Here is a 13988-nt window from a genome sequence, read left to right on the forward strand (position 1 = left end):
ATTGCATTCAGTATCCAAGAAGAGAAGGTAAGGGCGATCAATCATAAATGCTGAGAGATTTACTCCTGGAAAAAAGAGCAGGAAACCATACATCACTAGAGTGATTTAGTGCCCTTCAAACTTGACTCCTGTAAGAGCTCTACGTACAGCTATACTTGAAAAATCACTCAGAAGCTGTTAAACGCAGTTGTCTACAATTTAAAGCTAGTGGGCTGAAGTGTCTCATGGCACAGTTCCTTCATGCTATCCAGATTTTGTAATGAAAGTACCATTTACAGGGAAAAAAATGGTTATGATTTGGCTGTCTTAAATCACTCCTTCCCCTTTGCCTCAGTGTAACAATTAAAATAATAAAGAATACTCTGAGGATTGGCACTCAATACTAATGTATGCCAAAAGATGGCTTAGGGCAGAGAGGCAAGAAAGAAAAGAAACAATACTATCTTCACTGTAAAGTTCTTGGCCCTGATCTTTCCTTCCTCCTCTGAAATAGCAGTCAGCTCTTGATTTTTTATGGGCAAAGCACAGGTCACAGCACAGTTGTGCCAGGGACGCAGCGCCCCATGCCAGCCATGCTGTGCCCGGACTGTCCCCAGCAGCGCCAGTTCAGGGTACGTGCTGCACCACCCACGTCGGCCATTGCCTCGTGGCTTGAGGGATGGCAAGCTGATGGTGGCTGAGCATGCATTTTGTTATTTCTTCACGAACGCCTTGATCTTTCAGAGTATTGTTACCCTCCGGGACCTGGGAACTTCTGAAACACCAGACTTTTGATTTGTTGTTGGTTTGATGCCAATGGGCACAGCCCCGGGCACTGTTATCTGGATGGATGCCCCATCCTAGAAGTGTTCGAGGCCAGGCTGGATGGGGCTTTGAGCAGCCTGGTCTAGTGGGAGGTGTCCCTGCCCATGGCAGGGGGGTTGGAACAAGATGATCTTTTAAAGTCCCTTCCAACCCAAACTATTCCATGATTCTATGATCTGTACCACAGATAAAAACATTTCACAGTTTCCGTGACGCCATTCCACAAAGCTGACACTAAGACACGGCTCCGCTTCTTGCAGGCCACAATCCCCGGAGTCCGGCGCCGGCACGGCAGGCCTACCAGAGGAAGCTGGGGCACTTCATGGAGCAATGCCGCCTCCTCCCCTACCTGGCGGCAGCCATGGCTGGACCCTACCGGCAGCCGGGACTGAGGCCCCCCGGCTTCGACGGCCGGCTGCGGGCTTTCCTCTCCCTCAAGGGCGCCAGCCCCGGCCTGCCATAGCGCAGGCCGCAGGTTCTCCTTCACCCTCCCGGTGTGTACTTTCCATCATCCTGCCGCGGCGTGGCCGCTGAACGACGCCGCCCTCCCTAGAACCAGTTTTTCTCGGGCACGAAATATTAAAATTAAAATCTTTTGTCTGAAGTCGGGCCTCGTTTGACACTCGCTGGGGCGGCCCACGCGTGAGGGGCGGAGGGAAAGGCTGCCGCCGCGCCGCGCTCGACGTCAGGACGCAAGGCGCGCGGCCTGCCGCCCGGGCCGGAAGCGCGGCGGCGGTTGCGCAGGGGGGGCCTGGCGGCGGAGCGGTGAGTGCCGGGCGCCGCCGGGAGACACCCCCCCCCCCCCCCGTCCATCCCCCCCAGTACCCCTCTCGCCGGCGGCAGCCGCGCTGGGGGAGTCCGGGCCGGCGGCTCACCTCAGGCCGGGCAGCCCCCGGCAACGCCGAGTTGGGCCGCTGCCTCCGCCGGCACCGCCTCGCCCCACTGAGGGGGCGAGCGGCTTTCCCCGGGACGGGGGTGTGGGGGGCAAAGCCTGCGGGGGCGAGCTACGGAGCGCGGGGCTGGAGCGCGGGGCTTCAGCGTGGCGCTGCAGGGGCGGCCGGGCGGGCGGCCGGCGGGGAGGTCGCGGTGCCGCCAGTCCCCCGCGCCGGGGGCCGCTTCGTGCCCGCCCGCAACGGGGCCTGCCCTCCCTGCTCGGCCGTGCTGTGGTAGTCGTGGTCAGCCCCCCAAAACGCCGGTGTTGCTCCTGAGCCCCTCCACGGCTCATCAGCAGGTGAACTGAGCGTGTCCGAGCACGCTGCGGGCAGCACGGGTGCATTCCCCTGACACCCAGGCTTATGCTAGAGTTAGTGGGCTTTCTTCGGTGAGCACGCTGATCGGGATTTTGCAGTCAAAAATCGTCATCGAACACCAAAGTCCTTCATGTGGTCAAAACCCACAAAACACCTACTGCCCTGTCTGGTCTTAGGGAGTGCCTGCAGGCAGAGTCGGCAGCAGCTCTTCAGAGGTTCCTGTCGTCCCCTGTTAAGGCAGGGTGGTGTCAGATCTGAGCAGGGTGGTGTCAGATCTGAAGCCGTGCTGCAGGGTGCCCCAGTAACATCAGGCAGGCATCCTCCAGAAAGTAAGGTTCCCAGATACACCACTTGGCTCCGGCATGAACTGTTTGGTAGCTGAATGGGGCTAAAGATGGCCATCTCCCTAGCATTTAGGTATCTGAAGTCTGTGTTGTTCCATACAGCATTCCGTCAGTAATCAGAACTGTTGCGCTCACTGATTGCTGTTTAAATACATGCTTGTATTTAAAATGACAGCTTTATATTTTAAGATGGCAGTTTAAACTGTTTCACGTTTGGCTCAGCTGATCCTCTTGAAATGGACATTTTTGGCTCATCCCTTGCGTAGTATTATTTGGTGCATTCTTCTGAAATTGCTGCATTATTTTTTTTTATTAGTTTTTTCTGCATTTTTACAATTAAAGGAGCTTGGCAAGCCACGTGGGTGTTTAATAGCATAGTTGACCCTATTTTAGACAGAGCTCTTAGAAAAAGCTGCTGCTGTTCAGCTTTTATTGCCCGCCTCCATAGCCTGAGGTTTAGCAAGTAAGTGTTCTGAAAGAGAAATTTTCAGAAGGATAGAAATGGATAAAAGAAGGTATCCTGGTATGGTATGGAATGGTATGGAATAAGGGGTGGAATGTCCTGGTTTGAGGTAAAACAGAACCAATTTTCTGATCTGTAATTTTACTTTTTAGCTGGGCCTCTTCTAACTGACCCAAGTCTGAAATTAACAGCATATTGTTCAGAAACTGTTCACTCCCAGAGTGATAAGACCTGATTGTACCAAGGAACGGTATGCACAGAGGCTCTTGCTTAGACTTATTGCTATAACAACCAAGGTCAGCTCGCTTCGCTGTTTGCCCCATTAGAGGGTTGGAAGCGGAGAAGCGTAGAGGGGTCCCACCTGCAGGGAGGAGCAGACGGGACAGGTGACCCAAAACTGACCAACAGGGTATTCCATCCCATCTGCATCACGCTCAGTTTAAAAGCTGAGGGATCAAAGGGGCAAGGCTGCTCTGGCCCGTTTTTCCTTCAGTGGCCGACGTCTGAGGAGGACCCTGTCTGTTTGTCTGCCTTTGATCCCTGACTCTAGTTCCGGAATTCAGCTCCTGTCCATCGCTGACTCCAGTCTGGGACTTTCCCTGTGTCTGCTGGTGACGCGATCATCATCCTGGGAGCTGGATGTGGTTTTGTATATATTGTATACTTTTTGTTCTTTAATTTTTATTATTCTATTATTATTTACTATTTTCTTATTTCTATTTTCATTAAAGTAGTTTAGTTCTTTTTTCTAAACTCGTAAATCTCCTTATCTCTTCTTCTCTTCTCTGAGGAGAGAGGCGGGGGAAGGCCATCTATCATTCTGCTTGGCCAATCCAGCCAAAACCATGACAAAAGGAATGGAGTCCTGCTACACTGATGCCAGTGAAGTTTTGTCATTGGTTGCAGGAATTCATAGCCTTGGCCCTGAATAATCTGAAATGTGGCATCTGCAGGGATGAAGCTGCAGCTGACCTTTTTTTTAACTATTGTTTGTTTCCACTTAGGAGTTGTGAACAAAGACTTCTTTTTGTCTGATTGTTTTGGTGGTGAAAGGGGTTTTCAGAAGGGGTAGCCATTTTTTTAGATGCTATGCAGTTCACAGTACATCAGAGATAAACAAGTGAAATAATATGCAGTAGTTCTGATCTGGGAAGAAATTATTTGTATTCATTTCTTAGGATTTAAAAACACTTAGTGAAGAAAATCTGTGTCAGCATTAGTGGTGATTTTTTAAAGAAAGTTCAGAGGCCTCAGAATTGTTTCACAAACTATTGAACTCTGTTGCCTAGTAAAGCAAATGATATTTGGTGTCTTATAATGCAGATTTATACAACATTTCTTAATTAAAGCTATTCTGTTCCTGTAGGCACCTCCTTTCATATGCGCAGTAAAAATGGCAGAAATGGCTCCCGAAGCTTCTGAGAAACTGGTTGTCATCCACTCCAAAGCTCACAAAGATACCATTCTAGCTAATTTTGAAGAACAAAGGAAAAAGGATTTTCTTTGTGACATTACCCTAATAGTGGAGAATGTGCAGTTCAGAGCCCATAAAGCTTTGCTTGCTGCCAGCAGTGAATACTTCTCAATGATGTTTGTAGATGAGGGTGAAATAGGGCAGTCGATTTACATGTTGGAGGGAATGGTTGCAGACACCTTTGGAGCGCTGCTAGAATTTATCTACACTGGTTGCCTCCGTGCCAGTGAAAAAAACACAGAACAAATTCTGGCTACTGCGCAACTGCTGAAAGTGACTGACTTGGTTTGGGCCTGCACAGACTATCAGGCCAGCCGTAGCCCAAGTAATGCGTTACCAGCTCCAGCTAACAGTGGAGCCTCTGTAGCCATTATTGCAAGCGACAAGAAAAATGAAGATCCACCAAAGCGAAAACGAGGGCGACCGAGGAAAGTCAAGAATGTCCAAGAAGAAAAATCAGCGGCAAATTCTGCCGAAGATGTGCAGCTGAGAGAGAACAACTCCATGCAAAATAAGCAAAATTTTTTGAAAAAAGACACTGCAGAAGAAGAAACAGTTGTCAGCGAACAGGGTCCAGCGAGGAAAGATACAGAAGAAACCGAACCTGCTTGTGGCTCAGAAGCTGCAGTCGACTTGTCAGCTGAGAAAGATGAGAATTACGATCCCAAATCTGAAGGAATACAGAGCACTCAGAGCCGTTACAGCAAACGCAGAATAAGGAGATCAATCAAACTAAAAGATTATAAACTTCTCGGTGATGAGGATGAAAAAGGACTGGCAAAGAGAACTGATGGCAAAAGAAAACGTGCAGGTTCTGAAGCTCGCTGTAAAGACTGTGGCAAAGTATTTAAATATAATCACTTCTTAGCTATTCATCAGCGGAGTCATACAGGTAGGCATTAAGAGACTGCTGCTTTTGGGTTAGGGTTGAGTGACTTGTTGCTAAATGCGACCTAGTTGTTGAGATGTGGACTGTTGTCTACAGGCAGAACTGTCCGAAATAGCATGCTGAGCCAAATTGTGGCGTGTCTCCTGTGTTCGCTGTTTTATTCTTGTCAGCAGATCTCGTTAGCCTTTATGTCTTACCTTGATTGCAGTTTAGTTAATCATTTCTCCGTTTAAAAGTTGAATTATGTGGCGATACTTAAAGAATTGTTTTATTGCTATGGGAAGCTTGTCTCTTAATTCTGGTTATCACTACTCAAAAAACATTTTTTAGTAGCTACTACATTGCAGTCCATCTCGCTTTCAGCTTAGAATATCTACTGAGAAATAATGCATCTGTACTTAGAAATGTAATGTTTTGCTTCTAGGGGAGCGCCCTTTTAAGTGCAGCGAGTGTGGCAAAGGCTTTTCCCAGAAGCATTCTCTTCAAGTCCATGAGCGGATGCACACTGGAGAAAGGCCGTACACATGCACCATCTGCAGTAAGGCTCTGACAACAAAGCATTCTCTTCTGGAGCATATGAGCCTGCATACAGGTAAATATTTTAGGGCACACATAACCTCTCTCCCCCAAGAATTTGCCTTTCTTAGAAAAGGTATTTCTGCTCTCTTTCGTGTGTGCTGGTTTATTTATTTCCTTATGCTTGCTTTGAATGTGGCTTACATTTTAATAAGTGATTTTTTTTACAGGGCAGAAGGCTTTTACATGCGATCAGTGTGGAAAATACTTCAGCCAAAAGAGGCAGCTCAAGAGCCACTATCGAGTACACACAGGTATAACAAGTCTGGGTCGAAGAGCTGGCTTACAGGCCATGCTGATTTGTCCTCCTAAAGATTGGCTAAGGCTGAAAATTCTTCTTCAGCGATGTATTTAGTCTCTGCTACCCTGATGCGTGGTATCTTGATATAACAACGAATAGGGTGAAAAAGACAAAATGGTGTATAATAAATGGAATGTTTAGAAAAACAGTTAATCGAGAAGGACTCTTATGATGATTAAAAATTAGTTACGCTGTATTTGACATGCAACTTGATTATTTTAGCCCTGCTGTCTGTGTTACATAGAAACTAGGAATTGTGTAAACAATTGTGTCTGTTGCCTGTTGTGCAAGTTGTCTTGTAGTTTCCCACTACTACTACTTTGGACTAGTAACGGCAAACAAGCTTTAAGAAGTGTCCTCACTTCTGGAGCAGGATGGAGATTAAGCTATGGATACAGGAAGTGATGGAAAAACTCAGAAATTACAAAGCTTCAAGAGTTTTGGGGGGAGCAAGTGTCAGTCCCCTCTTTTCCCATGATAATATTAAATAGAGAAATAGGAGTGTGACAATTAACATAGGGAGGAGGCAGTGATTCACCTTTTGTTTTATCTCTATATTATATCAAAGTGGTTATTTTACAGGAAAGTGCTTTAACAAAGATCACTGAAGAGATACACTGACACTTTTTTTATTATTGCGACAAGGCCGTTCACTGCCGGAATGTAACCAGTGTCGTCGCAAATTCATGGATGCAGCTCAGTTAAAGAAACATCTAAGAACACATACAGGTAATGTTGTCCATCATGTTTGGGTTTTTTGGTTTTATTTTTCCTTGAAGTAATACAGACAAAACAGTGCTAGGCAAATGGCACTTGCCTCTGTGGGATGAACTTCTGCTCTACTTGTACATAATGATGCCTGTATTGCTAATGAAGGGATTTGGCATCAAGAATCAGGAGCACAAAAAAGTTTGTATTACAACAGTGCAGAAGCGGTGCCTATTATAGGAAAAGCTTTTTTTTCCCCCATTCTTACAAAGCCTGCTGCAGAAAATGCCAGTTAGCTCTCCTGTGGTAAAATCCTGGACTGGGAATTCAGTTTATCAGGAGAGGCGCATCCAGCATGCATGGGGCTTGGAGTGAGCTAAGTAGTAACAGAAGGCGTATGTCCTAAATGGACATGTCCTAAATGCACAGACAGGGCACCCCTGTCTGTGAGGGGTAGGTGCTTACGAAAAATGCTGCTGAGCAGAAAAATAATTATTTCCATTTGCCTTTTTATTATGCTGTAATAAACCAGATGTTGGCAGGAGATGGGCTGGGGGGGATGACTTAATGCAAGTGCATCAGAGGGTGTTTTAAGAGATTTAGAGGGCAAGGGGATACTCGAATGGCTGGATAGCAGGCATAAAAATGTTGATCTAACATCTTGTGATAACAAGGCATAAGCTTCTTAAAATAGGTTTTCTTTGAAGGGTAAGTTCATAAGATCACTTGTAAATGTTTTTTTCTTTTAAAATAGCTGTAAACAGTTGTGGTTATTTCTTCCCCAAACCAAATTATTCTTAAGTATGTTGCCTGCGGTTGTAGTAAAGTATGCACAAGATCAAGTAATGTATCTCATTCATTTCCTTCTCTTCCTCAGTGCAAATAACACGGCTTTAAATTCCCTGGGATAGGATGAGGTCAGAACTTGTGCCTTTGGGAGCTTTTGGTGTATCCAGAATAGCGTTAACTTGTGATACTTATAAATACTGCATTTTCTATTGAGGAGAACATATTGTTTGTTGACGCACATAACAGTTTTATTTCTGAAGCTGATACAGCTCTATAATTGTAGTGGGAAATGAGAAGAGGAAGCATAGTAGCAAGGTAAATTGCAAAAGTAGATTAATTAAGATGAGTTCTAGCAGAAACTGGCTTGCAATATATTTTGCTTCCAGAAAATACAGGCCAGATACCAGTATTAACGATGTAGAAATAGCAACTGATCTGTCCCATCTCAAAAGCAAAGAGTAAAATTCTAAGGAATTTGGGAACAGATGTTAACATTGATATGACTGCTTTGGCAGAAGAATCTCATGAGAGTACAGTCTGCTTAGGAAGTTGCCCCTGTTTTCAGTAGGAGGCTGGGACTAGCAGATGAGAGATCCCTTCTGACAGATGTTTCTTGTTCTCTCATGCTTTGCCCCTGCCCTCCAAAGCCACATGCAAGCTGCTAAGCGTTGCAGTTCTCTACTAAATGTGATAGAAAGAATGGACTTCCTTGGAAACCGGCTGCTGCCCCATCCCCGGTTTTAGCATGCTTGGATGGTGTGAAGTACCACAGTGGGATCTGAATTCTCGTGTCTAGTGTCTTTAAGAAAGTTCAGTGTGATAAGGATGTATTATGGTCTGAATTAGGATTTGCTTTTGTTGGGTAGTATCTGTTTCTTGTTAACCTTTTTGTTGCTTAATTTGGCTTCTCTGCTTCTGCTCAATTAGACAACAAGAATTCCAAATGCAGTAAAAAAACCGAAACCCAGAATTTATTCAACCCACCATAATTTAATTTTTTTCTGACTGGTGTTCCTAGGATGTCATAGGTTTAGGATGATGGAGCCTTATAGGAAGACAGCCAGCTGGTTAAGATAATGGACTCACTTTTCATGTTTGGAAATCCAGGCTTACTCATCTGCAGGGTGTTGCATGTCAGCCTAACATTAATGCCTGCTAGTTCAGGGTCAGCCTTTTTCAAACTTGTCTGTTCCGTGTGGAACACCTGCATCTGTGTCGTAGGTATGTTTTTTGTTGCTGTGAGGGTTTGGGTCACCTAATTCTTTATCTTCAAAGGGGAGAGAAACATCAGAGATGTACATTTAAAATACTACACCGTCATTGAACTAGTGAGTGTATTCAATTTCAGATATCTGTCCTGACCCATGAAAGAAGCATGAGGCTTTGACATTACACGCTTGATACTGTGTATGGTAAAATATAAAATGTTTAATATATTGATGGGAAGTGCTATATAAAAAGTAACCTCAACTTTCTTTTTGATAGGTGAGAAGCCCTTCACTTGTGAAATTTGTGGCAAATCATTTACAGCTAAAAGTTCTCTTCAGACCCACATTAGAATTCACAGGTAGAGTATGTCTAATTAGAAGTTACATTTTTAAAAAATGTAATGAAAAACTGATACCTGTATGTAGTGCTTGTTCAATTATAGAATGGTTAGGGCTTGTTTGCATTTTGAATGGGTGGTTAAAGATTGATATTTTTGTTTAATCTATTTTAAAGAAATAATTGGTAGTGGAAAGTACCGCACTGTTAAATACTAGTGTGCCAAGACATGGTAAGATTCCTCTTTTGTGTATTGTCTCTATTTAATGGCAATATACTTACTGCTATATTATTTACGTGAAAACTACCATGAATTTTTGGTTGACAGCAGAACAGTAGCCATGGTGTAACAATGTTACTGGAGCATTGTCCTGTCTCCCTATACTCTATCATGTCTCTTTAATAGCATTAGTTATCTTTTACCCATGTCAGCATGATGTATTGCATAAAGATGTGTAAGATTTTGAAATCATTGGAGAACTGTTGTGGGCCTTATGTAAAAGAAAACATTTCCAGTAAAATTTCTCATCCCTTTGAGTTGGGCAGCAAGTTAGGATTTGGACACTTCTTTTTGGTTTAAAGCCCATGCTCTTAATAAACATTCTTTAAACGGCCAGTGCTTGCAGTTGTGCAAAGTTGTTGCATTCTTGTTGAGGTCTATCAGCATAGAATTTGTACCTCTGGTATTATGACAGGAGGGCGGTTATGTTATCTCTGTAGCTCTTGAGTATGTACTAATGAAAGTACAGTTTGTGAAGTCAAATAGAAATAATTAGGAAGTCAAATAGAGAACATTTTAAACATCACTGTTATTAAGTGCTTACAATTTAGGAAAGCAGAATAATAATTTCAGTTTTTTATTCTATAATAAGTTGCAGTAAACATCACTATCAAAATGAGTGTTTTAATGAGATCAAATGCACTCTTTTGCAGAGGAGAAAAGCCATATTCTTGTAGTATATGTGGAAAATCCTTCTCCGATTCCAGTGCTAAGAGAAGACACTGTATCTTACACACAGGCAAAAAGCCTTTCTCCTGCCCGGAATGTAGTTTGCAGTTTGCTCGTCTGGACAACCTGAAGTCTCATTTGAAAATTCATAGCAAGGAAAAGCAGTTTCAGGAAGCCAGCGTTGCTCCGAGCACCAACACTAATTCAGAAGAAGTGAGAAACATTCTTCAGCTGCAGCAGTATCAACTTGCCACCTCTGGAGGGCAGGAAATTCAACTACTGGTTACAGATGCAGTACATAATATAAACTTCATGCCTAGTCATAATCAAGGCATTAGTATTGTTACTGCAGAAAATGCCCCAAGTATGACGACAGATCAGGCTGCTAACCTCACGCTGCTCGCTCAGCCACCACAGCAGCTGCAAAACTTGTTGCTTTCAGCTCAGCAGGAGCAAGCGGAACAAATCCAAAGTATCGATATGATTGCAAACCAAATAGAGACTGCTCCACCTGAACAAATGCATGTCATCACTCTTTCTAAGGAAGCACTAGAACATCTCCACGCTCATCAAGGACAAAATGAAGAAATCCACTTAGCAGCATCTTCCCATCCAGCTCAGCACGTGCAGTTGACTCAGGAATCAAGTCAGCAGTCTCACTCTAGCCAAGATACCGTCCCTTCCCATCAAATCAGTGAAGAACAGAATCAAAGCGTACCTGTTTCTGAATCCCATCGGCAGCCTCTGTCAGTAAATGAGTCATCTCATGAGCATCCTATTCAAGGACAGGCTTTCTGAAATGCTTGTTTGTCATCAGAGAGCTAGGCTATAGTATGCTTCTCACCCAGGCAGTGATTACATGTATCATACTCTTTTTTCTGCAGCATAATCTCTCTGAGGATGCATTTCTTGGTGATTTTTGATGGGTGGCTTTCAGTTTTCTTAGCCTTATTTATTTTAGACTTTTTTTTAATTTTTCCAGATTGGTATTTCTCTACCACTTAGTCCATACCTCACAAGCGATTAACCTGGTTTTTTGTGCCTCATACACATCCATGCCTATTGAGGAGATATTTGGCCCCTTATTTGCATTTCTGTGTGACTCTCCAGAGGAGCGTACCTTGCTGGTAGAAGAACAGTGTTTAAGATGTCTGCTGATCAGAAAGTACAACTTTTCTGATGAAGTCAACGTTACCTGAACTACTGTCAAGCTTAAGAAAACTGGTACTTTTTGCAAAGCTAACACCATATGTCTTATGTTTAATGATCTTTCTCTCTGCAGGTTAACGTGTAATTTTCTATGTGATCATTCCCTGAAGTGCATTTTGATTTATTGACTACCAAATTTGTTTGTTTTGGGTTGAAATTATTGCAGCTTTTGACTGGCCCTGGATCTCCCCTTCTGTTTGCTGTATGCTATACAAGTTTTGCTCCTTGTAAGTGGTTAAGCCGTTGCACTTGAATAGTGGCAAGGAGATGCGGTGGTTACTCTGGACAACTGAAAAGCCCAAATTCTGCTCTGTTAGTTCTACCGCTCACTCCCTGTGTGACTGTGGTCAAGGTAACTGACCTCTGTGCCTTAGTTTCATCATCTAGTAAGTGGGGATAGCGTTCACACGCTCTGCCAAGCACTTTGAAGAGCTCTTGATGTTGAAGGCACTGTCTACTGAAGTGCAAAATTCTCTTCCTGACAGGACTCAGTCTAAGCTTCAGAGCCAGTGTGTATTTAAAGTGTTATTTTTTGTACTTTGGAGAGCAGAATGTAATGTTACTTTTAATATATGTAAAAGCTGGTAATTGTTTTTGTGGGGACTTGAACAATGAATAGAATCACTTCAGAGCATAATGAGCTATATAAATGGGGCATATTGCGTTGCAGTTGGACAGCTATTTTTGCTGACTAGATTAGATGTGTACAGATTGTTTTCAATGACTGACTGACTGACTGCTAACACAAAAGATTTGACATCTTAATAAAATGCCATGCCAGAATACGTGCTTTGCATTTTCAAGTTTGGCTACTGGTAACATCTCACATAGTATACCAGTGTGTTAAAATCCAGATGCAATGCCATTGGTACTTAAAGCAATGTGCTCAATCATCACTTCAGTTTTAAAATGCCATACTTGTGATTTATGTTGATACTTTATGTTTTAACAAATGAAAAATGTAAAAGGGAATCAGCAGGTGAATTTAAAAGCAAAGCAAAAGATCTTTGTACATGCTTGGCTTATATGACTGCCCAGAGAGAGTCACTGGCATAAAAGCCTAGTGCATAGAATGATAGAATAATTTAAGGTGGAAGGGACTTCCGGAGGCCAGCTGGTCCATCACCTTCCTCAAAGCAGGTGCGCCTAGATCACGTCACTGTTGTCTGGTTGAGTTTTGAATGATTCCAGGGATGGATATCCACAACCTCTCTAGGCCACCAGTTCCAGTGTTTGACCATATTTGCGGTGAAAACAAGTTTCCTGTATTTAATTGGAATTTCCCGTGTTCTGGTTTGTGTCCACTGCCTCTCGTCCTACCGCTGCACCTTCAAGAAGTGTCTGTCTCTGTCTTCTTTACACTATGCCATTAGGTAATTGAAGACAGCAGTAAGGTCCTCCCAAAGCCTTCTCCTCTTAAGGCCTGAACAAACCCAGCTCTCTCAGCCTTTTCCATCATGTGCTCCAGCTCTTTAATCACCTTGGCATCCTTCTGCTGCCATCAGACAAGTGTGTCAATTCTGTCTTGTTCTGGGGAGCCCAAATTCTGGATGACGTTCCTTGTTTGGGTCCAGACTACTCAGCTGGCTCAGCTGAGTTCGGGCGAGTGTCTTCATTTTGTCAAAGTACTAGATCAGTTTTTATATAAACGGATCATGAAAAGGGTAGACAGTGGGAGTAAACCAATGCAAAGAAAATATCCCACAGCAAAACTCTAGTTAGGCTTTTCATGTTTCCTTTTTTCCTCTTGGAATGGAAAATTACAGTTTGTGTACTTCTGCCACCAAAAAGAACCATCATATTCTCCAGTTGTACTTCAGAAACTTGAAGTCTTGATGCTGCAAGAACAGATGAAAAAATACAAGTGAAGCTTGTTACGACATCTGTGAAAATCTTACTGATTAATTGTATAAATTTAAGTTAATGATAAATATTATGGAGGTTTCATCCTAACAGCTTCGATTTTCTCTAAAATACTGTAATGTGCAGTCATAATACTGTCTGGTCATAAGTTTACAGGAGCTTGCACCGAGTCCTCCTGTGCCACATACTTATGAATCCTGAAATGTTTAATAGCTGGTTACAAGCTAAATCCTAAGACTACCAGTAAAATAATACTAACCTCTTTTTTTGAACCTTGATTTGTTCGTTATGAAGTTCTTGCAGGATTAAATATGGTGCTGCAGTTATGCTTGAGCCACTATCGCGTAGTGATTGCTTGATGCTTTCGCTGTAAGTAAAAAGAATGATGTTTTGGGGTTTGGATTTTCCTTATGCTTTTCTACCAAATTACCAATGAAGGAACAAGCTTCTGAGAATAGCACAGCAGTGATTCATCTTCCACTTGCGTTCCTTAAGCTGTCAGCACACATTGTAGCTTGCACTTGAGAGGCTCGCGTGGTTTCTCATACCACAAATGTTGCTTTTTTGACACCATTTGCTTCCTTCCTAGTGAATGCATTTCTATTAAAGATGAAAAAAAGATCCCTCTTCTGTGTGTGCATTTTTAAGGCTGCAACTGAAGCCTGGGATTGCTTTGAATTTGAAAGGAAAGCCCTTCAGCTTTGCTGTTTAGTCCAGCTGCCACCAAGAACCATTTGGCAAAAAAAATGCATGCCTGAAAAACGGTTTCAAAGCAGTTCTCTAAATATCTTTGCTCCTTAGCCAGTAAACACCTTAACTTCTCA

At 43.3% G+C, this 13988-nt stretch overlaps 2 protein-coding genes across 6 annotated transcripts in view; both read left to right on the top strand.

The window, feature by feature from the left end:
* The window catches only part of AK9 (adenylate kinase 9), a 74646-nt gene extending 73292 nt beyond the window's left edge, over nt 1–1354 (top strand). For all 4 annotated transcript variants that reach the window (XR_010070373.1, XR_010070374.1, XR_010070375.1 and 1 more), the window contains one exon: nt 1065–1354. Coding sequence is in view for 1 of the 4 variants with exons in the window: in XM_063329806.1 (XP_063185876.1) it covers nt 1065–1267 (203 nt within the window). In the remaining 3 variants the exon portion in view is untranslated. The remainder of the gene's footprint in view (nt 1–1064) is intronic.
* A 155-nt stretch (nt 1355–1509) lies between these two features.
* Nucleotides 1510–13749, top strand: ZBTB24 (zinc finger and BTB domain containing 24). 2 transcript variants are annotated; one of them, XM_063329808.1, is made up of 7 exons: nt 1510–1569; nt 4228–5227; nt 5649–5816; nt 5971–6054; nt 6747–6830; nt 9084–9165; nt 10077–13749. In XM_063329808.1, the coding sequence occupies exons 2-7, from the start codon at nt 4255–4257 to the stop codon at nt 10888–10890; spliced, it is 2205 nt and encodes a 734-aa protein (XP_063185878.1). In that variant the 5' UTR covers nt 1510–1569; nt 4228–4254; the 3' UTR covers nt 10891–13749. The 2 variants fall into 2 exon arrangements, 1 of the variants encoding a protein (XP_063185878.1); XR_010070377.1 differs by lacking the exon at nt 10077–13749 and having other exon boundaries at nt 6684–6830; nt 9084–9148.
* The last annotated feature ends 239 nt before the right edge of the window (nt 13750–13988 follow it).

The sequence above is a fragment of the Chroicocephalus ridibundus genome, chromosome 3, assembly GCF_963924245.1.
Source record: "Chroicocephalus ridibundus chromosome 3, bChrRid1.1, whole genome shotgun sequence".
In the NCBI taxonomy this organism is placed as follows: domain Eukaryota; kingdom Metazoa; phylum Chordata; class Aves; order Charadriiformes; family Laridae; genus Chroicocephalus; species Chroicocephalus ridibundus.